Source organism: Euwallacea similis, chromosome 19, assembly GCF_039881205.1.
Source record: "Euwallacea similis isolate ESF13 chromosome 19, ESF131.1, whole genome shotgun sequence".
In the NCBI taxonomy this organism is placed as follows: domain Eukaryota; kingdom Metazoa; phylum Arthropoda; class Insecta; order Coleoptera; family Curculionidae; genus Euwallacea; species Euwallacea similis.
Window position 1 is genome coordinate 2532822 of NC_089627.1, and position 26580 is coordinate 2559401.

At 35.9% G+C, this 26580-nt stretch overlaps 5 protein-coding genes across 10 annotated transcripts in view; 2 read left to right on the plus strand and 3 right to left on the minus strand.

The window, feature by feature from the left end:
* LOC136415189 (acanthoscurrin-1-like) overlaps positions 1–295 on the plus strand; it is a 62088-nt gene extending 61793 nt beyond the window's left edge. The window contains exon 4 of one of the 2 annotated variants that reach the window (XM_066399653.1): positions 36–295. In XM_066399653.1, the coding sequence (XP_066255750.1) occupies positions 36–196 (161 nt within the window). In that variant the 3' untranslated portion in view covers positions 197–295. The remainder of the gene's footprint in view (positions 1–35) is intronic. The other variant, XM_066399654.1, reaches the window with a different exon arrangement.
* Positions 296–2633: 2338 nt separating this feature from the next.
* LOC136415186 (mucolipin-3-like) lies at positions 2634–7118 on the minus strand. Of its 2 annotated transcripts, none has more exons than XM_066399648.1 (8): positions 6956–7118; positions 6179–6358; positions 5923–6116; positions 5586–5862; positions 5419–5534; positions 4932–5362; positions 4568–4872; positions 2634–4331 (listed from the first exon to the last, which is right to left on the minus strand). In XM_066399648.1, the coding sequence occupies exons 1-8, from the start codon at positions 7030–7032 to the stop codon at positions 4115–4117; spliced, it is 1797 nt and encodes a 598-aa protein (XP_066255745.1). In that variant the 5' UTR covers positions 7033–7118; the 3' UTR covers positions 2634–4114. The 2 variants fall into 2 exon arrangements, with proteins under 2 accessions (XP_066255745.1, XP_066255744.1); XM_066399647.1 differs by having other exon boundaries at positions 2638–4331; positions 5923–6119.
* A 965-nt stretch (positions 7119–8083) lies between these two features.
* Positions 8084–12269, minus strand: Brd7-9 (Bromodomain containing 7/9). Of its 3 annotated transcripts, none has more exons than XM_066399646.1 (12): positions 11992–12268; positions 11460–11556; positions 11237–11407; positions 10905–11137; positions 10706–10849; positions 10519–10650; positions 10268–10471; positions 10008–10187; positions 9609–9726; positions 9465–9551; positions 9044–9411; positions 8085–8992 (listed from the first exon to the last, which is right to left on the minus strand). In XM_066399646.1, exons 1-12 carry the CDS (start codon positions 12112–12114, stop codon positions 8933–8935), a joined length of 1917 nt encoding a protein of 638 aa, XP_066255743.1. In that variant the 5' UTR covers positions 12115–12268; the 3' UTR covers positions 8085–8932. The 3 variants fall into 3 exon arrangements, with proteins under 3 accessions (XP_066255741.1, XP_066255743.1, XP_066255742.1); XM_066399645.1 differs by having other exon boundaries at positions 10905–11179; positions 11992–12267; XM_066399644.1 differs by having other exon boundaries at positions 8084–8992; positions 10905–11407; positions 11992–12269.
* Positions 12270–12713: 444 nt separating this feature from the next.
* LOC136415153 (uncharacterized) lies at positions 12714–22188 on the plus strand. The gene is made up of 13 exons (XM_066399601.1): positions 12714–13028; positions 14974–15223; positions 15590–15790; positions 15909–15995; positions 16053–18170; positions 18229–18372; positions 18633–18746; positions 18800–18962; positions 19179–19362; positions 19454–20276; positions 20712–20927; positions 21036–21152; positions 21213–22188. The coding sequence occupies exons 1-12, from the start codon at positions 12873–12875 to the stop codon at positions 21146–21148; spliced, it is 4569 nt and encodes a 1522-aa protein (XP_066255698.1). The 5' UTR covers positions 12714–12872; the 3' UTR covers positions 21149–21152; positions 21213–22188.
* Positions 22189–22325: 137 nt separating this feature from the next.
* Positions 22326–26559, minus strand: LOC136415254 (ribosome biogenesis protein BOP1 homolog). 2 transcript variants are annotated; one of them, XM_066399760.1, is made up of 12 exons: positions 26344–26559; positions 26033–26207; positions 25739–25976; positions 25165–25410; positions 24844–25106; positions 24385–24538; positions 24093–24328; positions 23805–24030; positions 23569–23751; positions 23299–23504; positions 22671–22845; positions 22326–22576 (listed from the first exon to the last, which is right to left on the minus strand). In XM_066399760.1, exons 1-12 carry the CDS (start codon positions 26446–26448, stop codon positions 22420–22422), a joined length of 2364 nt encoding a protein of 787 aa, XP_066255857.1. In that variant the 5' UTR covers positions 26449–26559; the 3' UTR covers positions 22326–22419. The 2 variants fall into 2 exon arrangements, with proteins under 2 accessions (XP_066255857.1, XP_066255856.1); XM_066399759.1 differs by having other exon boundaries at positions 25739–25979.
* Positions 26560–26580: the final 21 nt, after the last annotated feature.

Below are 26580 nucleotides of genomic sequence, written 5' to 3' on the forward strand. Positions count from 1 at the left end.
TTATCCACTATAGATTGCTAAATGTAATGTTCTAGGTTACGGAGGAGGCTATGGTGGAGGTTATGGAGGAGGTTACGGAGGAGGTGGCGGATATGGAGGTGGCGGCGGGTATGGAGGAGGTGGCGGATATGGAGGAGGTGGAGGTTTCGGCGGAGGCTTCGGATTTGGAGGAGGATTTGGGGGTGGCTGGGGATAATGATTTTAAGATGTAATAAATTTCTTAGCTTTTCAATTAACTGGGAAAAGTTTTTCTCAATTAAGTGTTCAAATAAAAATCAGAGTAATCGCGCGCGGATTCAAAGGCTCTATTTACCATTCGTTACTCCTTTGGACAGCTTAATGGCCCCTGAAGGACCCATTGTGAGTTCCGCACACGCGACTGTTAATGCGTTGTATAAATGGGGCCCGACCGCATCTCGTATGTTCCAAACACGCGGAGACTAATGGTCATCTTGAAGTGCAGAACCGTGTCGTCGACAAAGAACTCTCCGGTTTTGGTGCACGTAACCGGGTTTTTAGGGGCCAAAGCTAATAAAATATAAATTAAAAAAGTTCCCGTTTTTCCGGCCATATAGGTTTTCAAATTAAATATTATCAATTTAACCTCCGGAGGCTTCAAATGGCGAATTCTGATGCTTACAGGCGTCCTCGAATTCCCAGCTAGTTCTAACTCAATTCAAATGCTCTTTCCAGGATTTCTCTAATCTACTAGTGACTTAAATAGTAAATACACACATGCTCACGGACCAAATCAAATCATTTTTCAAGCTGTGCTCTTAAAACCGAGCAAGCCCCACCTCATTAAGCTCGTAACAGTTTAAATCTCAGTGAAGCAACGTTTATGGCGTATCAAAGACCACTAATAGTTACAAAGTAGCCTAATGTAGAAACGAAATTTCGGGCTTTCACAGGGGCGAAACTCGCCTAAATTGACTGAGCGAAACTTGTCTCTAATTTGGGGCAACAACTCAAAACACGGCCTAATGCAATTAATAAAATTACTTAACCCCGTTGCGTTCCGTATACCTTTGGGCCAAGGATTGTATAGAGGTTGTACATAAAGTTTTGGGTCTTCACTCTATAGAGCTGGAGGCTCCGCACTATGTGACTTTGTCTTCTCGGCATCTCGTGGCACTTGATATTTTTAACTATTAATATGATATATCTCATACACCAATTAACCACCGAAAATGCCCAAAATAGGTCCAACTTGAAGTAGCCAAGTTAAGAAGATTTTACTAGTGGAGCCCCAGGTATTTTTCATCATTAAAGACAACGATACATTGAATGAGAATTATGAGGTATTTTGATACGATTGTTTTCTCTATTACATTGTGTGAATCTATGTGAATGGATTAATAGCTGTTCAATTCACCAATTGTTGCACCAGACATATAGGAGAAAATTAATGGTTACGGCAGTTAAAGTCATTAGGGGAAATTACTGTGGTCTATAAATTCAGAATATGGAGCAATGGGAAATTTAATTTAAAACTCCTATTCATTGCAACTTCTGAACTTCATAACTCGATAACTGCCGTGATCTGAAGCAGTTGGACGATTTACTTCTATTTATATTCAGTTTCTTTGGAAACACTCAAAATTGTTAAAGGAAAATCATTGAGAGACCCGAAAATTCAAGATGCTGCTAGTTGTGAAATACACAACGTTTAATCCCCACATTGCCTCGTCACCGAGGATTAATTTTTATATGACTCAGCTTGACCGCTTGACCTTCTTTAGTCACACACTCATGAGCACACTGTGGTTTTCTTTAAAAACAATTATTTATGTATGGAACAATTTAGGAAATACATAATGTCATCTAACTAGGGAAATTTTGCTGGACCAACTAAACCAAGGCCCACAATATAATACCAGTTATACAAAAATCGTTTTTCCTAATGAGCTTCACATACAATTATCTTCTAACATTATAAGTATTTTCTAAAAAAAGTTACATTTTTATACAACTGGTTGTTCAATACTCTCATGGAAACGTTAAAATAAAAATACGGCATTGGCTAGTGTCATCGTTTGCATGAAAATTATCTTCCAGGTAAGGTTGCCACTAACGTTGACCTAATGGCCTTTAGGGTACAATTCTGTAACATGCAATATATCTCTACAGTGGCGTATTGTTGTAACTTCTTAAGTCAACATTACAGCTTGTCGTTAACATTGGAAGTAAAGGGAAGTGTGGGAACAGTAAAACAGTTTTTTTAGTTGTTGTTAAAAACCTAAAGGTAAAAACGGACGCAAAAAAAGGTGATTTTAAAGATTATAATTCGGAAAGCGGATGAGAGTAAAAGATCTAAACTCAAACTATCATCAATTTCTAAAATCTGGATCTATTCTAAAATAAATTTAAAAAATGTAGGAAGAGAAGAACTGGAACTCATTGAACTATTATTAAACTTCCACAAAATTTCTAATCTTTTTTTGAACTGTAATATTTTCCAAATTCGATAAGTCTGCTAGATTGTGTACTTGGGCCACCCAGACCCTCCCAGAAGAAATCTTTCTTTGCATTAAAAATCTAAATGAAACACTATAAATTTTATTTATACATAAATACATAATATACATGCAGTAAATGCTTTTTAAAAATTTTTTACCAAGCTTCATATCTAAATACAACACTTGTTTTCTGAAATATTCAGAATTGAAGACAATACTATATGATACAGTTACAATAGAAAGTATATTCTGAGACATGTGCGTTGAAAACTAATAAATAATTTCGAAAAAAGTCTGAAAATCTCAATTCTTACCTATTAACACTTTTTGTGATATGCGAGGAACATAAAACGAGACAAAATCGCAATTATACTATTATAAACTAAAATAATAATTATATGGGATAAATATACAAGATGGCTCAACGAAAAGGTCGCTCTCCAATCTATAACTTTCCTGAAAAATTTGGAAAAACACTCGAACACGTGAATTTTCATTCCTATGAGGACATCGTTTTCACTACAATTCTATTATATAGGGTGATTCATAAACAAAATGCCACGTCACAATTTTGTTTTTTAAACGGAAACCCCTCAATTCTGTACCATGTTTTGCTTCAACTCGAAGTTTTTGAGAAATTGGGTATAACATGCCCCATCCCTATCTTCAACCGTTTTAATTCTACTTTTGCGAATGTGGTTCAAATGTATGTTATTTTATTATTATATTCAAACGTGTTATTAAAACGTTAAGAATATTTAAAAATATAAGTGTTACATACTACCTTCTCTATGAATCATCATCCTGTATGACGTGTCGAGCGTTTCTTCTAAGTCTAGCAGGAGGGTCATAAATATGAGTGCTATCTTTTAGTTGGACAACCCTGTATGATAACTGTGAATATTTTCTTAAGATTGATATTCTTCATCAATATCCCACATCTCCAATCTCCAACATACAGAAAAAAAGAAGAATTGTACAGGTTTATGGATCTTATATAGTGGAGCTCAGCTCGTGCTGGATAGGACTGTGGGCAGCCGAAAAAAGCAATAACATTTAAAAACTACGAAACTAAAATCACAGAAACCTGTATAACGTGGACATTTGTACCAGTTAAATTTAATGCCACAACGCTATCTAAATTAAAAAGATGAGTATTGATATTATAAATAATACCGATTTTGGATATCGAATTATCGGAAAAAAAATATTGTGTAGAAATATGTATGTAAAATGTAGAAATAATCCTTTGGTATAATTCTTGCTCTCAAATAATCACTGAATGAAGTCGAGAATATAGGCAACTATGTTCCCTACCTTTGTTCGTTTGAGAGAAAGTCATAATAGATTTGTTTTGGCTTTGATGCACTTACCACCTCCAATCAAAAAAACTAATATCACACTAAGATTGTTTGAAAATTAACAACACATGAAATAATGTGAATAAAATAAATTATGCCAATTAGGACGATTGACATTAGATTGACGTTCGAAAATACAACAATACGATGTAATGGCCAAAATCAAAACAAAAATAGTTTCTAGAATTTAAAAATAAAATTGAAAGTCACCTATTACGTCTCGTCCTCTTTATACAGGACCCCATATATGAATGTATATGTACATATTTATATATACCTAGCTTAAGTCTCAACTTAGATTGATTCGCTAGATGGTTGTGCATTAGCGTGCATGGAACTGGTGCGGCGTAACGTTTTGTAGGTTCTTTGCAATGGTGCGTAGCAGCAACACAAATCCTTTATGAGTCCTCCAAGGCTTTCACTGGATCCACTACGGAAGATTCCACTAGAAACTTCCTCACAGTTGGTCACGCCTACAAACTCTTCTAAGGTGGTTTTTGGAAAACCTTCACTGGAAAGATCAAAAGAAGAGACATTAGTTTAAACGGAGAGATAATGAAATCTGTTCGAGAAGTACTAATTCTATAATTTGAGTAAACTTTGTTAAAATGAAAATCGGAATGCGTTGCAACAATTTAATGGTGATTACGATTTCTAATTTTTAGTTAAGTTAGAAGACAAATGTTCATTAAATACCTTATCAATTTCATTATCTCATAAAAAAAACAAAAATCAGCCAATACTTACGTGTAGTAAAGCTTGATAGTCTCATACGTGTCTGTTATAACAGAAATAAACAAGTTCAGGATTACGTAAATGTACAAACTGATGAACGAATACAAATACACTCTGGAAAACCACCAGAGCAAATTCGACTTATTGGACATAATGGAAAAAGTGGCGAACATGTCGTCGCCATTTATCAAAGCGAACAAACACTCTGACGTGGTTGACAAAGTCCGGAACTTTAAGTGGTACGGCCCTAAAATCAGCCATCCGCAAAAAGTAAATCCTGCATAGATTAACACTGCACATAACAGGAATCTTGCCACCTATTAAAAACAGAGAATCATATTTAAATTTTAGGCTGAATCCCTGTCTCACACGTTACCTGGGGAGCCGCTTTCTGGAGAGTCACAATAACAATATTATACGTCTGGAAGAATCCCAGATATCTCAATATTCCGAACCACACCAGCATGTTTCCAACACCTAGGAACATGCTACAAACATTCCACTGATCGCTGGTGAATTCCTGCCTCTCTATCTCCTCCTTTATGGCAGACCCAATAATTATAAGAACATCATTTACAATAATCATAATATACCACCAATTTAGGAACTTGTTCCTATCGGCGGTATTGAGCTGCTTATCAAATTGATGTTTGAAGAAGATCATAGTGATTCGCTTTAGTTGCTGGGCACGCCAAACTGTCCGTGAGCACAACACTAGGGATGCTATACATGTTACTATTACGGTGTAGTTCAGGAGGCTGCATAATATGCTAGAGATTTCGTCGTCGGTAATATATGTAGTATCCCCTAGAAGTTAAAAGAAATACATGTGTTATGGAGCTTTAATTAATTTTGCTTTATACCTTTGCACTGCAGTCTTATAGCCTCAGCATCTAGATTTAGAAGCACTTGACCATCATGATCGGCATTGTCAAACGATATTGTAATATCAAATTTATAACAACTTGGGGCAGTGATTCTGAAAAGTCCTTAAGTAAAGACACATACACTTTATAAATTATTAACAAACCTGCTAGCAGCTTTAAAATTAACAGTTTTTAATGAGAACATTAGCTTAGCAGCAACCAATGCGGAAAAACTAATATTGAACTCATTCTTTGATAAATAGCTTTCTGAATCCAACTTATAACCAATCTGTGTGCGAGATATATTAAGACATCTTTCAACAATTTGACTATCGAAAACGTATGATTCATTGAAACCATAAATAACACCCTGTTTGTATTGATATAGGCATAATGTCATGTCTGTAGCCGAATTGTCTTCATTGGCATAAGAATAGGGACCTTGAAGTTAAGTTTAATAATAAAATCCCATAACAAAATCTTTTAGGTAAGACTCTTTACCAATAGCTTCGTCCATATGAATGTACCCATTATAAGCATAATCGAGAGTACTAAAAAACTCTGCTTCCTTATAAATTGCTAACGGTCCCACTGCTGGCGGATATGAATTGACTTCCCTAGTGGCATCCCACCCTCTAAGAAACAAATGAGAGAATGTGATCCTGTTGTCCCAAGTGTAGTTGACATGATTGTAGCTACTGAAAAAATCCATTAAATTCTTTAGAAAGATATAAGGTTTATCTTGATGTTACCTTACCTATAGGCATACAAACACAACTGTAAAGTAACTAACATAATTTTGATCAATTGCACAAAAAACTTAAACGGAAATCGCTTTTTGGCATGCCACTTTTCAATTGGGTTCATGAAAAAGAACTGCAGCTTTCGACGCATTCGTTCCTCAGTTATAAGGGCCTTGCCCATATTGTGACAGCAACTGCAATTTTAAAATTAGAAAGAATAATTATTGTGCTGTGAAATAACTGGATAAAGCTATATTCAAACAGGCATACATCCCCCCCATTGTAAACAGAGAGATATAAAATCTTTTAAATTTTAAAGTGGGGAGTTAAATATAATAGACTTTAGATTGCCTGAGGTAGTACTGTCATCAGTCCACTCCTTTTTTTGCAATGCAACATATAATGGTCAGAATTAGCATAATAGAGTTTACACTCTAATTTAACAACACAGGGTTAATGATTGAGTTTTGATAAGGGCATTAGATCATTTTTTGAATCACCCATATTATTGAACCTTCAACCTGAAAGGTTCATTTCTTATGACTTCACAGACATCTTCGATACAGATATCTTGGGCTCATTTACCACATTATCAGGCGTGTTTCCAGAATATGTTGAAGAGATATTCCCAAGTTTCACTTTCATCAACAAGATCGAAATTTGTAGGATGTTAAATTTGTTATTAGCAAATTGCCTTGTTCTTATTGATGCAAATCACAAGGTCAACGTGCTATCCGTTAGAAAATTACCCAATTAAGCACAAAAAAACGGGAATAGGGAATTATACTTACGTTCGACCCGTTACCCTGCAGGTTTCTTCGTCGCTATCGCAGCGATCTCCAGCCAAATTTGATGGGGTCTCCTCCATTTTTAAGGCAAAATAGAATACAGTAGTATTAACTAAAACGACTTACAGTGTTTTTGGTCTATTATTTGTCAAATTACCATAATTAATATTAATTTTGTGAAAACAAACAAACAAAGACTTAAGATACGAAAGATGACCCTTTTATTTTTAATCTCTATTTATTTTGGAATCAGCTGACTTAACTAATTGTCAACCTTCGGTTGACATCGGAATAAATCGAACCAGCTGATTTTCAACCAATCAGATCGGTCGATTGATACCGAGGATCAATCCAAGTAGTTAAAAACCAACTAATAAATCTTCAAAATGGCCTGTTGACGTTGACATTTGAAATCAGTTCTCAGGTTTAAGCACCGTTTCAACAGAAAAAGCCTTCTTACAATGACGTCAGTTCCTCATATTGGAGGGTCGGCGCTGAAATTAGTATTTAGTACTTATATACTTAATTATAGACTTTTAGACTCATGTCACAGTGTATTCTTTGTTGAACTTCTATAATTTTTTTATTATTATATTACCTAACAATTCCATTTATGCTTTGCCAAGGAAGCAACGTCTATGCATAGTTTAAGTTTAGAGTTTTACGTTGAAATAAAAAACTTAATTATTTCTGGCAAAAAACAAATCTACTCAAGAATCCCTATTTTGACAATTTCACGTGTATAAACACGCATCGACAACATGTATCAAACTAGTGGATGCGCGTTTGTAAATACTGTGTTCAAGGGGATCCCGCTATTGGAAATTAGGCGATAGGTAACCTCTTTGGCTAGGGCTTCAGATTGAAATGACTTCTACGGGGCCGATATTTGTGACTACGCTCGGAGAGTTATCGGTAGGCAACATTCAATACAAACCTGTGGATCCTGGATTGAGATCTTTAGAGCGATGGTTATATCCAACCTATGGAGGAAGTTCCACTTTCATTCGCTATTGTACACGCAAGTGTCAGGTTTCTTACCCAAAATAAAACAAAAAAAAAACAATCTATAGGGATATTACGTCTCCGACGCGATTTATTTTGCAATCCGCAAGAATAAGTCACTATAAAGCTAACTAAATACCCCATTAATGAGGACAATAGAAAACGTAGAGAGTTGTGAAGTAACCTAAACTAACTAAATTAGCTGTTCAATTTTATACTTGTATTTAATTAGGTTATAAAAATTTTCCAATAATATTCTGTACGCTAAAGAAAATCAATACAGAATATCAGTAAATTTGCAATTGTTTCCAGTATCCCAGATCAGTAGTACAAATGAGTGTTGAGTGCTTGACGGTAAAGAAATAAAGCTATTCAACTAAACTTTCCTTATACTTAAGTTGGTTGTTTTCATTCTACAGGACATTGTATTAGGTGAATAAATTTCACAGTTTTTCATTTATAGACTTGAAATTGCATAAAAAGGTTTTTTTTATATACAATATTTCATTTAAAATATGTTTCCCGCTAGTCGACGAGTGGAACTACCTGCATCTTACTGAGGTACGACAATCGACCTGACTTTTCTATCAGTATCAAAAAAAATTCTGCAAAAAAACTCGTGTCTAACGGTTTACAAGATATTTTCAATCGAGTTAATCTGTGCATTTTCAATGTTTTGTTAAATTATTAATATTAATAAAGACTTTGACAACGATTGTGGTAATCATTATGTAGGATCGGATAATACTGGAGGTACGAGTTTTTTCCACAGAATACCTTTTTGACGTAAAAGAATTTAGAGTAGCAAATACCATAAAATTATTTAAAATAGAAAAATACTTACACATCTTGTAGAATGGAAACGAGTAACTTTTTATAACGCAAATTTAGCTAAATTACCCTATTCTTCCATTCGCTAGCACGCTATACTTATTTGTACCTGAAACACACTGTACATGCAGCTTAAACTCTAACTTAGTTCATAAGAATATCTTCTATAGCATTATCACCCTCTATGTGCACCGGCTGTTGTGCCTACAAAGAAAAAAAATCAATGAACTACAATGGACAAATTCTCTTGATCACCTGCTCCAAAAACTGTCTCAACTCAGTCTCTAAATCGGGCTCAAGTTCAGGTGCAAGTGGGGCCACAGGCACTCCTAGGGCTCGCCTAACTGCTGGTACAGGGGCTACCGCGGCTGGTGCCACCTTCTTTGTTATTTCAGCCAATCCATCAACACATTGTTCCGCTATATTTGATTCTTCCTTAGTAGGACCTGGAATATTGTGCAATGAAATCGGAAGGGGCTGCGACAACCTCTCATATTGAGATTTTTGCAATTTCTCCAATAATTGACACATGTCGTTAAGTTTTTGTTGCATTTCGTGCCGATCTTCTGCCTGTTTTAGCTCCTCCTCCATGTTGTCCAGAAAATTGACATCGATGCCTAGATCTATGATTTTTGTTTATATGATATGGGAAAATGCATCACTGACTTATATTTACCACTTAATGACTTAAGTTCCTCCATATTAACTTTAATTGCGTCGATAGGAGATGTTTCCAACACGGTTTTAACAGCTTCTTCCTCTTCTAAACGTCGGAAAATATATGGTAAATGTAGTGTTTATAGATATTAAATTTGGTTACCTTTAAGTCTCTTTCCATCCTCCAAATTGGTTTTAGTTTTGGAGTGATCACCACCGGTCAACAGATCCAAAAGGGAATCGACTAGACGCTCGGCATAGTCACACCCTTTTACATAGTCCTGTTTATAGTTATAACTCAGTTTTTCACACAAAATACATCGAAATATCCAACAAAAACTTTCGTTACTGATCACCGTATGAAATATTGTAAACAGGTATCCTATGTTTAAATTACGGTGCGTAACATCACGGTTTAACATTACCACCTCCAAACCGTTATAGTTAGAAGGTCGGTAAAATAAGGCAAAACTTGCTGAATTAATGGTGTTATCAAATGTTAACTGACTTATGAAGTATTGACCTCATTTGCACGGATACCTTGGTTATTTAAGCAACTTACCTGCACTGATTCGGCATACTGCACTGCTTGATCACTTCCATAAGTTCTCAAAACTAACGCAGACTCTTCTTTAGTGAGATTCGAGAAAGCTGAATCGTAGCTAGGCGCATATGAACCGAAAGCTCCGTAATATAAAGGTTTCACTGGACGAGCAGCATTTCTTCTATCTTCTCTAAAACCCTATTAGAATTCATTATTAAGACAATATTACTAAAAATTGTGGAGACACTGTGTACTACTCTGGAAACAACTCTGCTTACTTGTAAATGGGCAGTTCCGTCATTTAACCTCCCCACTACCGATCCTAGAGGCGCAACTCCCTTTTTCTTGCCCATATTATTTCCAACTAGAATAGACAATTGGGCAGAGCCATCTCTGCGGGCCCTCAAATACCCCATGGATGGACCATACCCCTTTAGTCTAGCCCGCGCCTGTCTCGCTGCGACTCTAGCTTGGGCAAGAATCTGCACAAACGATTAATTCTCACCTCAGTGCAGATTTAGGTATTTACCTCTTCAGGAGTTGGAGGTTCTTTGCATTCAGTCTTAATACACGCTTCAACATCGTCTGGACGAGTTACTGCTGCTCTCATCTCTGGAGTGACCTCAAATCCTAACTCAGTTTCAGTTAATTCTGGCGCAATCTATAAATGTGTAACGTATTTAAATATTCTTTAACACACTGTAACACAAGCTTACTTGAAGGAGCCAGCCCAGTTTGTCAGGTTGCAAAATCTTCTGACCGGCCTGTAACAACTTTTTGCTGGCTTTGAAATACACTGTATCCACGTGGTTATATTTCATAGCGTTCTCGCACATTAATTGAAAATCGTCTGTAAATTCCTGAAATTTTCATAAAAGTCAGGACTGGCAATCTTCATTTATATTGTAAACTCACTTTGAGGTTGTTATAGTCATTTTCTTCGACTTTCTGGCGCATCGTGCTAAAATCCATAGGTTTAGAGATAATTTTTGAATATCCTGGAGCAATAGCATCGGTTACAGGCCAGGCAAAAAAATTCTGGGGGTCTTTCTTCTCCAGCAGGCTCAGAAGGTGATCCAAAGCCTTGGATAAAGGCGTTCTTTCTTGGATTTTCTTAATGACGCAACTTCGAGGCTCTCTTTGACTGCCTGGAGAATTTATTGACGAAAAGCCCAAAGAAGCATCTATGTCTAACTCAAAAATCATATTGTCAATATTAGACCTGTTAAAAAAGTTTTTTAAACTACCATCAAGATTCTCTCCATCATCCAAATCATCCCTTTTCCTTTTTTTATCTTTGTGATGATGCTTGTGACGCCGCTCACGGTCTCTGTCTTTGCTCTTGTCTTTCTTCTTCTTTTTCTTTTTTGATTTCTTATGATGACTTCGGTGCAATGCATATGATGGATCATTAGGGTCTACAAATAATGTTTATTACATCATTGTAACACAGTGCACTTAAACAAATACCCAACATAAGGCCTGCTTCTTCGCCTTCAGCAAGCATGTGTTGGTTGCTGCCTTGACTATAGTCTTCTTCGTGCTCTGGAGTATTATTTGAACCCACCTTGAAAGAAATTATTAACTTACTGCCATATGGATACAACAAACACAAGGAATTAAATATAAGGTACATCTCTGATTCTGTTTAATGCAATTATTTTAAAAGTAGGTTTACAGAAAAAAATTGCATATTTTGATGTCACTTAATTGTTCTGGGATTAGTGTTCCCATTTCTATTAATTTATCAGTTAATTTAGAGCTGCCAACATATAAAATAAGTTTTAATGTTGTGAAACAAATGCATATTTATTTTTTGTCTAGATTTAGTATCTTTTGCCTACTATTTACATACAAAAAGCTGTATGAAGGAAATTAAATTGTTATCAAATAATATAAAAACAGTTGTTTATAAACAGTAGTTGCTTAAACTGACAATGAACAAGAAATATGATATCCCAATTCACCAACTTCCAAGGCAATGTAAACTAACATGCCATACCTTCAAAATAAGCTTTAGCTGGGGCTTATCGTCTTTTTCCTCTTTCTCCCTTCTGTGCTTTTTATGCCTTCTCCCACCAGAGTTCAATGGATCAGACACCACTTGGGGGTTGTGTGTGTCCATGACTCCACATTAAAGACTTCAAATATCCAAAATGCAAAGAAATGTATTTGTATTTGATAGCAGCAGATCTGCTAGTAGCTTAGAACCCTTTGCATGAAGCTAATAAATTCAGCGAACAACTTGCTAACTTCAAGGAACTCGCGATAAATCCACTCTGCACTCAACTGTAATTATTTATTAAGGGCAACAAATTGGATATCGGATAAATTGTTAAAATTATATGAAAAATAAAAAATAGCAAACACCGACAAACTCCGAACTTGAACTCTGACCCCAAACCAAGCCAATAACCACAAATTCACGAAACCAATCAAAACAAGTTGTCATCACAATTTTGACGTTGACGAGCAAAATGTCATCAATGGTTAACTTTTAACTAGTACGCAAAAAAAACAATCACGCTTATGTCACATGTTAATGACTCAGATGACAAGTAAAGCACATGCGCAAATTCTACAACATATATATTCTTAAAAAAAAGCTTAATTATTGTAGCTTTCCAATTCTTGAAGACATCTCAAAATGACATAAATGCATTTAGTCTGTCTATATAAGTTCAGAAGATATAAAAATCGTAGCCATACTACGGAAGAATATATAATTTTTCCCATTTATTCATTGGATATAAATTGGCAATAATTCTTAGTTGGCAGCCCTGAGTCACGTTGATTATTTTGACCTAAATCAGCTGTTAAGTTCTTTTAATTTGAAAATGGCGATTTGAAGTTGTGTCGGGAAACAATTTTCTCTTAAAGAAAATGAATTCAATTTGTAGATTATGCTTCAGAAGTGACTTATATAACCTTAAAGTACAAACAGGAGAAATACCCGAGTTTATATTGTATAGTGTTGACCATCGGAATGAAGACGGCATTACCATTACGACCCTCATTAGGACATTGCTGCCGGAACTTGTAAGTAGTGCTGAAGTATCATCAAAATCTAAAACGTATTTTTCTCAGTAATGTTACAGGGCTATTTGTAATACTGTGATATGACAGTAATTTTAGTAACAATTGTTATATATGTTCTAATACTAACTTTATTCAGTAGATGGCGCATCTGTGATTTTTATTTCTTATTATAAATAAATAAAGTTTGAAGTTGACATTGACGTTGCCGCATGGCTGCCAACGTGGGTTCGTCTTATAACTAGAATGTGTTTTCGTTTTCATTCTTTTCATAGCGGGAATGGCAGACATGACAATATCCCTTAATTCTTCTACATGGAGTTCCTGTTTACATCAGAGTTTTCAAGAACCTACATTTTATTTTCTTGTTAAGATTAATTTATATGTTAAGATAGCTACTATATGGTAGCACAAAAAGAAAACAAATTTATTAGTCAGTTGTCACCTTACTACAATTATGATAGGGAAAAATTTGATCATGCGATATCGAGAAAACCAGCCAAATACTACACTATTCGGCTACTACAAACCGATTTTTTTCATGTTTTAGTACTAATCCAAGTAATTTATGTCGTTCATTAAAAACAAAATTAATATAAAAAACCAAATACAACTTCAAATTTTACCTCCATTCCTCTTTTAAATAAAACCACCAACCCTTCTTACTCTGACATGTTAAAATTAACTCCTCTCCCCGCGTTGCAAGGCCTTAACTCTTACATCCCATCGCACTTTCCCATGTTAAACCGCGGTTTAACATGGCAGTTTAAGGTAAGAAAGCACAGGCGGATCCCTCGATCTACCTAGCCTTGAGGGAGGAATACACCTCGAAGGACCAATAGCATGAGTAATACAACTTCCACTTTCACAACAAAAGGAAAAACGTTTTTGGTAACACCCACTTTCACTCACTAAATGTTAACTACACTAGTAAAGTATCTCATGAGTCTTTGAAATAAAAGAACACCCGATTATCCCGATTACTAACTCCGGATTACGAACATCTTGTTTGTCGCCGCGCTACTACACGACTGAATCATCAAAGAAATAATATCGCTTTAAAATGTACAAAAAACTTTATAGTCTGCCTTTTGTGAAGGTACGGCTCATAGGTCGTACCGTACGTTAAAAATCGATATGCGACGCGAAATAGCATATAATGCCCGCAAGATGAGGATGTCCATCATGGGTATCTTGTAAATGGTAACAAATACATATTTGGTTAAATGAGGGAAGGCTGTGCTTTCAAGGAAGGAGTTTCACGAAGCAAACAGAAAAAAACTAGATTTTTGATTTGATTTTTTATTTTTTTCCCTAGTTCTCGTAAGAAATAGACGAAAACTAAAGAATGACGCACCCGCACATTATGCAATAGTTGTCCAGGAATATCTATTATATAAATATTCTGGAAGATAGATCGGCACCTGCATATGCATTTATACGATATGCGCTTCTAGAACTCAACCATGGGGCTCACGATAGCCATAAAAAAAGATTAATTCAAAAATGTGAAAATTCAATATGGCGCCCGTAAGAAAAAAGAAAGTTGATGATGGTTCCCGAAAATTAAAAACGTCGCATTTGAAATTTTGACATCTCTACGTTGTAGAAAAGGAAAAGTTGCAATGATTAAATGATAATAATTGTGAATTAACTCGCCAAATAACCTAAAGAAAAAATACAACAGTTTTTAAATTAGTAATAAAGTTTGATTTACTAGATTTTATGCTCGATATTACTCTCAATCGTCTGTAAGTTGCTGGAGACCTGCCGAATTTCATGCTTATGCTTGAAAATCGAAATCAAAATTGTCCATTAGCGTTAGCTGGAGTCGCATTTTGTCGCTAGAAACCGAAAACTGTCTAGTAATGCTTGAAAGACCCTTAATATTCCCCAGCGATGAATCTATTTTTTTGATACTACTAATTATAATTTTCTTATATTTCAGTATTTGGGCATTTCGGCTAACCCACGGATATGCAATGAGTGCTATGAATCCCTAAAAGCAGCCTTTTCCTTTCGGTTCAAATGTCTTTTGACCGACAAACTAATAGGAATTTACACTCGGGAATCAATTCTACCTAAAACTAGCGTTAATCTCTGGGATGTAGTAAATTATTGGCTGAATATTTATTGCAAAATGCCATCCGACGCCAATGCGGCCCGAATAGCTCATTGGTTCGGATTCAAAGAGAAAAGTAAGGACGGATTTTTTTTACTTATGTATTGTTTCCAATTTTGATTACGGACGTTCCACATAATGTGTGGTAATCCTGAAAACCTGGCCCATTCCTAAGAACGGTAAGCCAACACTGAAATCGCCGTAAGAACCTTGACAGATTCAGGTTTACGCGCCATAATGGTTATTTACCTAACAAGTGCGGTAAAGTGACGGTTTACGTTTGGTACGCAAATGAGTGCGGTAAAGGTTTTCCCACGTGTTAGGTACAATATTTTTGGGTTGTTCCTTAAAACAAGTGAATCTGAAACGTCCCGTTTTCTATTTTCACGGAGACGCCTGTTATTGTTTCACGTTCCTAAATCCCAACTTTTACGAATTACAGATTTCGATTTCCCTAATAAAACAGCGGCAGATATTGATCTTACTGACGTAAAGATTTTTTTGAAAAAATTATCGAGGCCGCTTCCATCCGAGGGCGAAAAGTGCCAAGCCTTCGTAACCACTGATGACCATCACCAAGCTATTCCAAGTAAACAGGAAATCCCAAGGAAAGACCTTCCACATGGCACCAAAACGCATAATGGTAAGAGCAATGTAGAAGATATTACAACCGACGAGGAAGTCAAACTAATGACGGTTATAAGAAAAATTTATGAGGACTGCATCGCGCCGTATCTACTGAATAGGTTTTTTTTATACAGGAGTCAGCGATCTAACTGCGAAGGGGTGCCTAAATGAGGCAAATATAGATTTTGTACATGCGGAAGATGACGAGGAAGAGTGGGCAGGTAAGTCTATACTTTTATGAACGCTGTTTGGCATATCGATATTTCACTCACCTCTAGAGCATATCAAAATCTTAATCGACTCAGACTCTGAAGAGGGAACAACTTTAGAAATGGCAGCCGTGCCAAAGAACGCGCCTATAAAAATTCAAGGCCGATCAGTGTCTAACATCAATAAACCGTCAAAAGTAATCCAGACGTCTCAACCACCGGAGCTCCATTACCTGGACCTGAAGTCGCCTGTACCCACAGCAATCAAGACAAAATGCTCTCTAGAGATCGTTTCTTCAATGTCTTCTTCAACTTCTACGCGAGTAGGCCGGAATTCAGTTACACAACTAGATAAATCTTCTGCACCGCATGTTAAAACTTTAACCAATATTAAAACACAAACTATTCCTTCAGAGCCTTCCGTGCCGCCCTTATCACCGTTCTTTAATAAGACGACTTCAATTGCAAAATCGCTAGTGGAGCACTCAACTGGGAAGGAAGAGAACCTTCAGCAACTTCTCAAGGCAAAATCCGATTCTGACGGACTGGATAAAACGAGTATTTTGAAATCCAAGCAGGTGAAAAGTGAAGCAAAATTTATGGGAAAAATATCGTCGGGAAGTGAAAATTGGAACCGTGAGTCGGTTACGGAAAGTGCTGTAAATGAAAAGAAAATAGACAGTGAACATCTGCTGCGAACGGAAAATACAGCTTTGCAATCTGGACATGTGTGGGGTGTTGGAAATATGAAAACCTTAAATACTAAGTCCATTACAGAGAATGAGGTAATCAAACGTGCTCAATCGGCTGAACAATTAGGTAATTGCATTAAAAATAAACCAATTTTGGTTAAACAAAAATCTGCAATAAAAGCCATCGAAAATCGGCTCAGGGAATATCAAGCGCTGAATCCTAGACGAGTTGGTAAAATTGAAAATTTCAAAAACTTGAGTGTTGAGTCTACAACGGAGAGTCATACTCCTGGCCAAAATCCTCATGATCAGGGGGCTATTAAATCTGGTGATTGTTTTAAAATAAAGCTATTATCAACATTTAACGATAAAACGAACGGTAATGAAAAATTGTTATTGAAAGGTGAGGGCAAGCCTCCTAGAATGTATAAAAGGAAAATTTTCAAAATACGGAGGAGTTTCGACTCGATCATGAAGGGAACAATTCCCGACCAAGAAATTAATCGCTGTCAACGCATTGCCAACGTTGATAATTGTATTCAAACGAAAATAATAAAACTGAAATCTATAATAAATTCAAAAGAAAATCTGTTATCGAAAAATCAAGTCACGTCTCCAGAAATAAGTAAAATGGAAAACTCCAAAATCTCGAATACTGAGCTCGTCACGAAGGACATGACTCCTGACCAAGAAAAGAACCGTGTTCAACACCCTCCCAAATCGGAAATATGCGATAAAACGAAGATTTTAACTCTCGAAACTAATAAAAATCTTTCTTTGGAGAGTCAAGCGTTGCCATTTGAATCAATCTGCGGAATTGAAAACCTCAAACATTTAAATCGTGGCTCTTTCTCGTTGAGTGAAACTAAGAGCTCGAAAAATGAGAGTATACCACAGGCCTCGAAGGCTTGCTGTAGAATTAGAGCGACGACTTTGAAACCTAAGATTAAAACTACTATAAAGACTATCGATAATCTGTCTCCACAAAGTGAATCCGTCATGAAGGATATGACTCCTGACCAAGAGGAGATTCGTGATCCTATCAATCAATGGCCTACGAAAAGTGTACTAAGAGCCAAAAGGAATAATTTAAGTCTCAGTGCTAATAAAAATTCTCCCTCGGAAAGTCAAGCCTTGCTTCCTGGGCCCATGTGTACAATTGAAAATCCCGAAAATTTGCACCGCGGATCCTTCACGTTAAGTGAAACTTCTGACACGGGAATTGAAAATACACCACAGGCCATCAGCACTTACAGCACAATTGGAACGCCGGCTTTAAAACCCAAAATCAATGCTGCCACGAAGACTATCGAAAATATGCCCTCTGAAAATGAATCTTTGCCCCCTGAGCTACTGTGTGCCCTTGAAAACCTCGAAAACCTGAATCGTGAGATTACCAATCAAACTTCTCAATATCCTGTCAATCACACAAATAATTTTGATCTCATCGACATTAAGGACGAGCCGTTGGACTTCAGTTTTGATACTAACTATGGTGAGAGCTTTATGCTCTTTTCAAGCCTATAGTTTAATTTATAGTCGGAGTGTTACAGATTGGAATAATTTCTCGAAAGCAGAAGTTCCCAAGAGTTTGAAAGGTGTTATTAAAGAGGAAGATAGCGAGGACACGATAAGCGCCAGCGAGACGGAAGTAGAGAATTTCTTGATGTCCCAAAACATTCCGGATGTAGATTTAGGTAAGAATTGATTGTACGATTCAACGCGGCTTTGAGAGATTTTTAAGGTACTAAAATAGTTTCAGTGGCATTAGATATCTGCGCCTCAAGATTTAAAGGTGGTTTAATTGCATTTTTTGGCTTTACAATAATTGTGTAAATATCTTTCATAGGCTCTAAAATAATGATTTCTTTCAAACGGCAGTTGGTTAGTCATTGAATGTTGTTATGACTGTTTTTGAGGTCGATTAAATAAAAAGAATTTTTATTGAACAATTAAGAACCAGATATTCCTGACTACGTTCTCGTCACTCGAAGGCACCCTCTTCCAACTATGCCAGTTCTAGAAAAAGCACCACCGTCTGCCAGTGATGTCGTTTGCGGACTGAAGTCAAGTAAGTTCAAGTATCAACAAAAGTTCGACAATATATAAAGCATTCAATAACAGATAATGTTATAATATCGACCAAAAACTGTTCTCAAAGTAAACCAAAACCGAAAGCTGCACCGACGATGCATAAATTGGCTCCTGTAGAAATGGAAAAAGAAGGAAACGAGGACGAAAATTTGGGAATATGTACACAGAGAGCTTTATATGATGTCCCGCATAGGTAATATTATACATAATGATTCACGTTAAGTGCCCTATTAGAAACGTTGGAGAGCGATCAAAAACAACTTCCTTAATACTGGCATTCTCGACATTTAATAGGACACTAACCGTAAATCAAATTGCATGCGTTTATTGCGTATATTATTGGTTTTTGGTGGCGTTGGTTATTGGTTAAGCATTTCCGTACCAGAATTTTATTCCTGAATCTTTACAGCGACCAGAGTAATGTGTGTGTCTTGTATACAAACTTCACTGATTATGGAGATTACATCAATGATCACGACTATTTGGTTAATCCATATAGGAGAAATGACCTAACTACCAACCACAAACTGTTCGGAAATATGTGCATATGTCTGCTTTGTGGCCTGAAACATGCATCGGAAGAACATATTAAGGTACCCACCTACAATTACTAGATTTTATGATGAAACCAAATGTCACTGGTTTGTAACAAACCACTCTCTAATAAACGTGTTTATATTTTAGCATATGCAACATCATAATAGTGTCTGCCTCGTTTGCAAGTTGAACTTCAAGAACGTGTTCATATTAAATCTACATGTCCGTAGCCACGTATGGCATTGCGAGGAATGTGGCGAGATCGTAACGTATTCCAGGCATGAGGGTCATCATAAATTTCACATGTTGAAGCGCCTAACCGAACAACAACGTACCATAAAGTTGAAGCGTCTAACACAAAAAGAACGTGCTATAAAGTTGAAGCACCTAACCGAACAAGAACGTGCTCTACAAACTAAACTACTCAACAACACACCATCATCAATGAAGTGTAGTGTAAGCCATAATACTAACCGACGAACTAGAGGAAGGAATTTAAAGGGCAATGCATTTGAACATCCTTCAGTTTCTCAAAAGGTCACTGATAATTCCGAACCTATAACACTTGAAAGTTTATTATCCGAATCGCCAAAGTTAAATCAAGAATCTTGTAACAATATCACAGCTTTCCCTCATGAAACCATGGGTGAAAACTTTGCTGGCACCTCTTGTAAACACATCACACTGAAAACTTTATTGGACAATTCGATAATTGCTGAACTAAAAAAATCAAGCTTGGATGCCAAAAGTATGAATCAAGACAGAGAAGATAACGACTCGAAAAATAGCAGTAAAAAAAGGCGAAGCACGGGGTTATCTACTACAAGTGAGGGCAAGAAAGAATTTAAGAGTACTGAATTTGTAGATGGTGGTCAATGTAGTTCTTGGGAAATGAAACTTGAAGCATATCCTAAAGCTAAAAGACCAAGTAGAACTGAGATAAAACAGAAGAAAGAAGATGCAAAGCCAGGTAAAATAGAGCGTATTTCAAAAAGGGGTTTCATTTTAATTCTTCAATAAAACACATTAGCTATCTCAACTGCATCAATATTTCCACAACCTACTCAAATTGAAGAGATATTGATATTTTCCTGGATCGGAAAATCCAAGAGCATTCTTTTAGCTTCTATTAAACATTCTGCAAGTGAAGAAAGTAACTCTTAGTCTACAAGAGTGAAATGTAGCATATGCATTCGCCATAAGAGACAGAAATTCTCTCTTCAACTCCATTTTGCATTGTTTATGCAATTTTAATTAACATGTGGTAAATTATCACTTTCTGTACTTGTTATATAAATAACTATAATGCACCTATAATGAGTGAGATCATCATAACAAAATGAACCTAAACTTTAGAATTAAAGACATATTTCACTATTGTAATTGTCTCCATTTTTTTTTACAGCTAAAAACCTACGAACAAGGAGTCGCAAAGGAAAACTGGGACATAAAGAAGTTTCAGCGAGAACTAACGAAATATCGAATGCAAAAACGGGTTTAAAAGTTGGTGAAAATTTGTGTGAGGAAGCTGAGATGAGTGATGGCGAAAGTTCAAGCTTACCTCGTAAAAGACAGAAAAGAGAAAACAAATTAAGAACACCAGAAAAAACAGAAAGGACAGGTAAGTCTTTAAACAATTATATGAAAGTGGTAAATTTTGACTGTTTTCCTCGAAAAGTTTATATTTTCATTCTATTACTATTTAATTCTGTTCAAATATTCATTAAAGATGGTCCGAAAAGATCGAAAGCGGGCTTAAAATCCAAAGTCAAAAAAGATATTCAAAAAGCGACAATAAGTCCTAGGGCGCTTAGAGCGAAGGCAAGAAGTAAGGCACAGTAAACGGGTAAGTTTTTAACATAATTTAAGCACCAATAAGGAAGTTTTAAATATGTTATTATTGTAGAATTGGAATGTTCAATAACTGGGAAGGCCGGTAAATAAATGGAAAACCAAGAAGATTGAAGATAAATCAGAAGTTTTGTTAAAGCACCTGATCTTTTGATAATTTTAAAGCCGAAATTGTCAATATTCTTATAATTTAGTCAATGAGAAAATTTCTAACGATATGCTAAAAATACGGGAACAAGTTCCTTGAAGTACTGACTTCTAGAAAAACTAACGAATTTGCATTTGTTCTTAGTAACTTTTTGGCCTTACAGAAATTACCTGTAACTTTTATTATTCATATAAAACTTCCTCTTAACGGCCAAGTCCTGATAGCTTTACCAAGAGAACAATATTCGTGGAAACTTTCGAAAAACGGAGTTTTGGTTAATTTCCTGATTTCCATGGAAATTATTTTCCAGATAAAATTACCAGTAGTCCGTATGGTTCTAACAGTCTAGAAGTTTTGTCCGCCCTTTTTGGAAAATTGGGCAATAATCCATTGTGACGAAATTCGGAAGAAACGACGTCATCAGGATATTTTGTCGTTTATTTACATATCCCAATTGGACCGAGACGCGAGACATTTCTGGCGAAAATTACGTTATAAGAGTACTATTACATGGCGGCTTTCCATTAAAAAAACAAAACCATTTTTAGTGGTATGCCAACAGTTCTTTACAACACCCAGTTCTTCTAAATCGTTGAACTCTCAGAGTCGGTTTTTGCTAATTTCCAGTTAAATCATTTTGACTGTAATGTCTTACAGAAATCAAAACATACAAGCTTAAACTTTTTTTGCTACTAGGCTTAAGTGTTTTTTTTTTTGGTGAATTTTCAAATCAAAGTTCATTATTGACAATTGGGCTTTAAGCCATGTTAACTTGTTTTTAATTATCGTTATATTGCTTTTACCCACCAGATTCTAGAGATCAGTGAGTTTTTTCATTTTCCGTTATTCTTATGAATCGTTACGTTGCACATTACTCTGTAAAAACAAATGGAGAATATATTTTTTTGTTCAAAATATGGGATTATTTCGCCAATAATCTCACCTTACAGTGTTATGACTTGCTCTTCATATGTTCGCAATCGATTAAACAAGCCTTCTGGATCCTGAAAATGTATAAACTTTCATTTGTTTTGGTAAGAAAAATGTATTTCATTCTGTCAAAAGGAAAAAATACAACAAACAAAACAATTATCCCGTAACTGATAACTTAAAATTAATTTGAATACAACTTAATTGTACTGTCGGCTCCTGCCGAAAAGACCCAGGGTTGCAACGGATGAAAGACGACGTCTAATATGCCGAAATCATTGAAGGGTTGATGGTCCTGGAGGCGTTTTAGCGGCACTATTAAGGGATTTTTCAGAAGGTCGCTGAAAATAAAAATAATTGTCAAATTTAGATCCTTTGTATAAACTCAATGTATCTTAAAACTTCCAAAATGTTTATAAAAAAGCAAAAGCTTACTTGTAAACCATTCCATGGGAAATTATGAGACTTCGGTCGTCTGATCCTGAGGCAAACAAGGGGTACCTTTTGTGGTAAGCCACACCCCGTACTGCAGTTCCATGTAACCTTAAAGTTTGGTAAGGTTTTGTGCTCAAATCCAAGTCGAACCATAACATTTTCCTATCGTAAGTTCCTACGAAAAAGACAAAAAAACTTAAAGATTTACTCTACAACACAGCGAATGTTTGAAAGGCACAAGAGCTTCTTTAAATTTCTTAAATTATGTGTCTTTGCTATTAACAACAAATAACGTCAGGATTTTTTATACGCTACCGTATTCTACATGAAAAAGACCTAAAAAGGTTTTGTTTTTAAAAGCACTTTAGTATTGGTTTTGAAACTATACAACTAGGTTAAAAATGCAGTATTTTACTTTTTCAGTTTGCCTGAAAAATGGTAAAACTTAAAGCAATTTTTAAACCAGATGTGAGGTTCGTATAAAAATTATTTAAAACTTTCTACATTTAGCGAACTCAGATCCTCATATATGTGGAAATAATTACCCATATAAATTGCTTTCAAAACGTTTGGCGTTTATGTTACGTTTCAAAAATATGGCTATTTTTCAGATGAGATTTCAACTTACCAACTAATAAGTTATCCCCTCCAGGATGGACGGCCATCGTGGATATCCATTTCGAATTTGTCATTAGCTTCTTCATTTGGGCCTGTTTTAGTAAATCGTATATCCGCACGTGCCGTTGCGTGGCTACGAAGAGGAATGGCTTCGTCGGGTGGAACAATATACACTGAATAAGGCCTTTAGATTTTGTGAAAGGAAGTTGACTCTTACTAAAAATCAAATAAATCAACTCTGTTACCTTTTTCGCTTAAAAACAACAGACAAGAAACCTACCGTTTTGATATCTGAGAAATCAACACCGATCGACTCTGACCGTCAGGCATAATTGACCCGAAATAATCTCCTTTGCCATGCCATGTTACCTGGGTTACCATCTTAAAGTGTTTTAAGTGAATACGGACACCTCTATCATACAGCGTCGTTTCAGGTTCGCACCATTGTACCGTTGTTTTTACTCTATAAAAACCCCAGTCAAACTTGCCTAAATTTAATGAACAGTGTAACACAACCTGTCGTTAACAACCACATCATTTTTGGGTGCCTGTGCTAATACAGCATCTGTCCTGCTGCTCACCACAAAGTCTCCCACACCAGGGTTAATAAGCAAAACTTCATTCCCAGTGGCTACAAGTACCAAAGATACAGCGGCATTGGGACACCATTCTACACAGCGCACTATACTGTCTGTTTGAATAGTTTTCAAACACCTTCCAGTGTTCACCTCCCATATTTTTACTGCAATTGATTAAGAAACTTACGTAGCAATTAGTTGTCTTCATTTTTAAAGGCATACGTACTTGTACAGTCATCAGAACCACTAAGCAAATACTGCCCGGATTTGTCAGTACCTATACTTCGTACCATGTCACTATGCCCCTTGTACTCTATGGATAAAATCGTGGGGAAGGGCTGCAAATCCCGGGGACTAGGTAGCTTAGGTACTAAAGATTCAGGTTCTATATTAAGCTTCATTTTTATGGTTCTAGGGCAGAGGTAAAGGTCCAGGCAACGCAAAAAGCGCTCTTTAATAAATCTGAGTGCAAATTTAGGCTAGTTTATACAATGGGAGAGAAAGGTCAGGTGGTTTACCGCGGGTAAGAAGGCACATTTCTAAGCGCGTCGTATTTTTCAGGCACGAAATGCAATTTCCGTTTCCAGGGAGCATTTTTCAATTTGTTCCAATCTTTCATTTCTTTGGCATCAAATAGGTATTCAGGCGGCGGATTGTAGGATTCAGCATGGCCTATACAAACCAAAATTTGCAGAGGAATTAGATTAAAAATGAAATTATAAATCATTGATATGAAACGTTCTAGGAGCAGCTTATTATTTTTTTACTGGCAAGGTGATAACTTGCCAATTGGCAGCAATTAGATTTTGTCAATGTTATCTTTAATGGTTAAGAAATGCATATTGTGAATTCTTCCAACTAATATTAATTAGCTGACTGAATTAAATGCCTGATATTACCATACAGAAGCGCGCTTAACAATTTCTGTATTAATTTATCAAAATATAAAAATACTAATACAAAAGTGGAAGTCATACCTGGCAAAAGTCTTTTAGGGGCAGCAATATGCTTGTGTATCCTTCTCATCTCTTCTGGATGATCATCAGTGCTCCACAACATGTAAAACTGTGGCTCCTTTTTTGCTCTCAACTTAGCCTGCTCCTCTCTTGTTTTTATCCAACCCATTTTCAAAGCATGCACTAATTTTGACACTTTTTTTGCCTCACTTTTACTTGGCAGGAATGACCGTTTGTGCTCTGGGAATTTTCGAATTGGCATTTGTTCAACTTGACTTGAAAACCTTCAGAACATACATTATTAAACATTGCAAATTTATACAATATTGAGCCATCACAGACCATTCTATCCAGGGGGCGTATTCATCAAAACTTACATCTGGGATCTTTTGAGCTTTGATTCTTTTTATTAAAGAAATATCTTCGTCACTTAATACAACATTTTGTCCTGTTTGAGGATCTTTGACAGTCCTCCAAAAGTCTGGATCTTCCATTCTTTTTAAAAATTCATCTAAATGGTCTCCAGTTTCTGGTTTAATTATTGGTTTACCATCCCAGTCATAACCCAAATGCTTATATTCATCATACCTGAGTAAATGAGTCATTTGAACATGTTGTCCTACCTACTTGAAATAGTTATTTACATGTAGAGGGCTGAAAGAAGATTATGCCTGTGGCCTAAGTTTGAAGAAGAATGTAAAGTGGAGGGCCTTTATTTGGGTTACTGACATAATATTTCTTTCGGTCCATGGTATGTATAACATTTTATTTAAGCACAAATGATTATTTTTAATCTACATGAGAGTAGAATATTATAGGCAGTTAGATGTAACTCCTGTTGGATGTAACTCATTGTTTCTGCCATGGAAACTAAGATGTAAACAAATAGCTTCAATCTATTAGTAAGGAATCTTACCAGTTCTTAGGAACATTTCCCACAGTGTTTCTAATATCTTCTTCGTCACTTGTATCATAATCCTCATATTCATCTATAGGTTTACTTGTAACAATATTAGACCCTAATTTGCCAAGTTTTTTGTCTTTTTTGGTCCTTTTACTTTCATCAGTGTCCACTTTGGTTTCCACACTGTACTGTACACCTTTGTTTTCTTCACTTTCACTTGACTGGCCACTGAAGTCTTCCTCACTTTCATCTTCTACAAAGCAGCAAAATGGTTTAATCAAAAATGAAACTCTACAAACAAATTACCTTCTTCCGACAGATTGTCTGATACATTATCATGATCTTCTTCACTTTGTTCTTCAGAAGATTCGTTATCCTCATTGTCAATCTCTTCTTGATTTATAGATTCTTCCTCACTGTCTTCAGGGTCAGCCTCAGAGTCTGAGCTGTCGTCTTCTTGAACTCCGTTTTGTAGGAAGTCCTATTTATCGGGAGAAACAAATTTTAAGTTTAGAGATTCGTTTTATTCAAGAAGAGATATTTGGGACAGTAAATCTGCTTTATTTAATAATAAAAAAATATGTTAGAAATGGAATTTGTTAAGACAAACATGGTACCTCCTCTTCCTCTGATTCTGGCGGGTCTATAATGTTGCTTGTTTTCTGATTAGCCGATTCCGTAGTTTTTAAACTTCTTTTTAATGGTTTCTTCAGCTTGCCCATATTCAAAGTATTTCTATGACAAAATTTAGTTTTTTATTTAAATTTTTCGAATATTCCGGAGATCGCACGTGAAAAACAATTGAAGTTGAGGTTATTATTAGTTTGGGCAAATTTCGCGAGATGGCCATCATT

Coding starts and splice junctions, on each gene's coding strand:
- LOC136415186 (XM_066399647.1), bottom strand. CDS start 7,032: ATGGAGGAGACCCCATCAAATTTGGCTGGAGATCGCTGCGATAGCGAC. Junction 6,120..6,178: donor TTGTGTTTGTATGCCTATAG/GTAAGGTAACAT, acceptor GGATTTTTTCAG/TAGCTACAATCATGTCAACT. Junction 4,332..4,567: donor ACTATCAAGCTTTACTACAC/GTAAGTATTGGC, acceptor TGATCTTTCCAG/TGAAGGTTTTCCAAAAACCA.
- Brd7-9 (XM_066399644.1), bottom strand. CDS start 12,114: ATGGACACACACAACCCCCAAGTGGTGTCTGATCCATTGAACTCTGGT. Junction 10,651..10,705: donor AACTGGGCTGGCTCCTTCAA/GTAAGCTTGTGT, acceptor ACACATTTATAG/ATTGCGCCAGAATTAACTGA. Junction 8,993..9,043: donor TGAGACAGTTTTTGGAGCAG/GTGATCAAGAGA, acceptor TTTTCTTTGTAG/GCACAACAGCCGGTGCACAT.
- LOC136415153 (XM_066399601.1), top strand. CDS start 12,873: ATGAATTCAATTTGTAGATTATGCTTCAGAAGTGACTTATATAACCTT. Junction 13,029..14,973: donor GGACATTGCTGCCGGAACTT/GTAAGTAGTGCT, acceptor CTTATATTTCAG/TATTTGGGCATTTCGGCTAA. Junction 15,224..15,589: donor GTTCGGATTCAAAGAGAAAA/GTAAGGACGGAT, acceptor TACGAATTACAG/ATTTCGATTTCCCTAATAAA.
- LOC136415254 (XM_066399759.1), bottom strand. CDS start 26,448: ATGGGCAAGCTGAAGAAACCATTAAAAAGAAGTTTAAAAACTACGGAA. Junction 26,208..26,343: donor CAGAATCAGAGGAAGAGGAG/GTACCATGTTTG, acceptor CCCGATAAATAG/GACTTCCTACAAAACGGAGT. Junction 24,031..24,092: donor TGGTTCTGATGACTGTACAA/GTACGTATGCCT, acceptor AATCAATTGCAG/TAAAAATATGGGAGGTGAAC.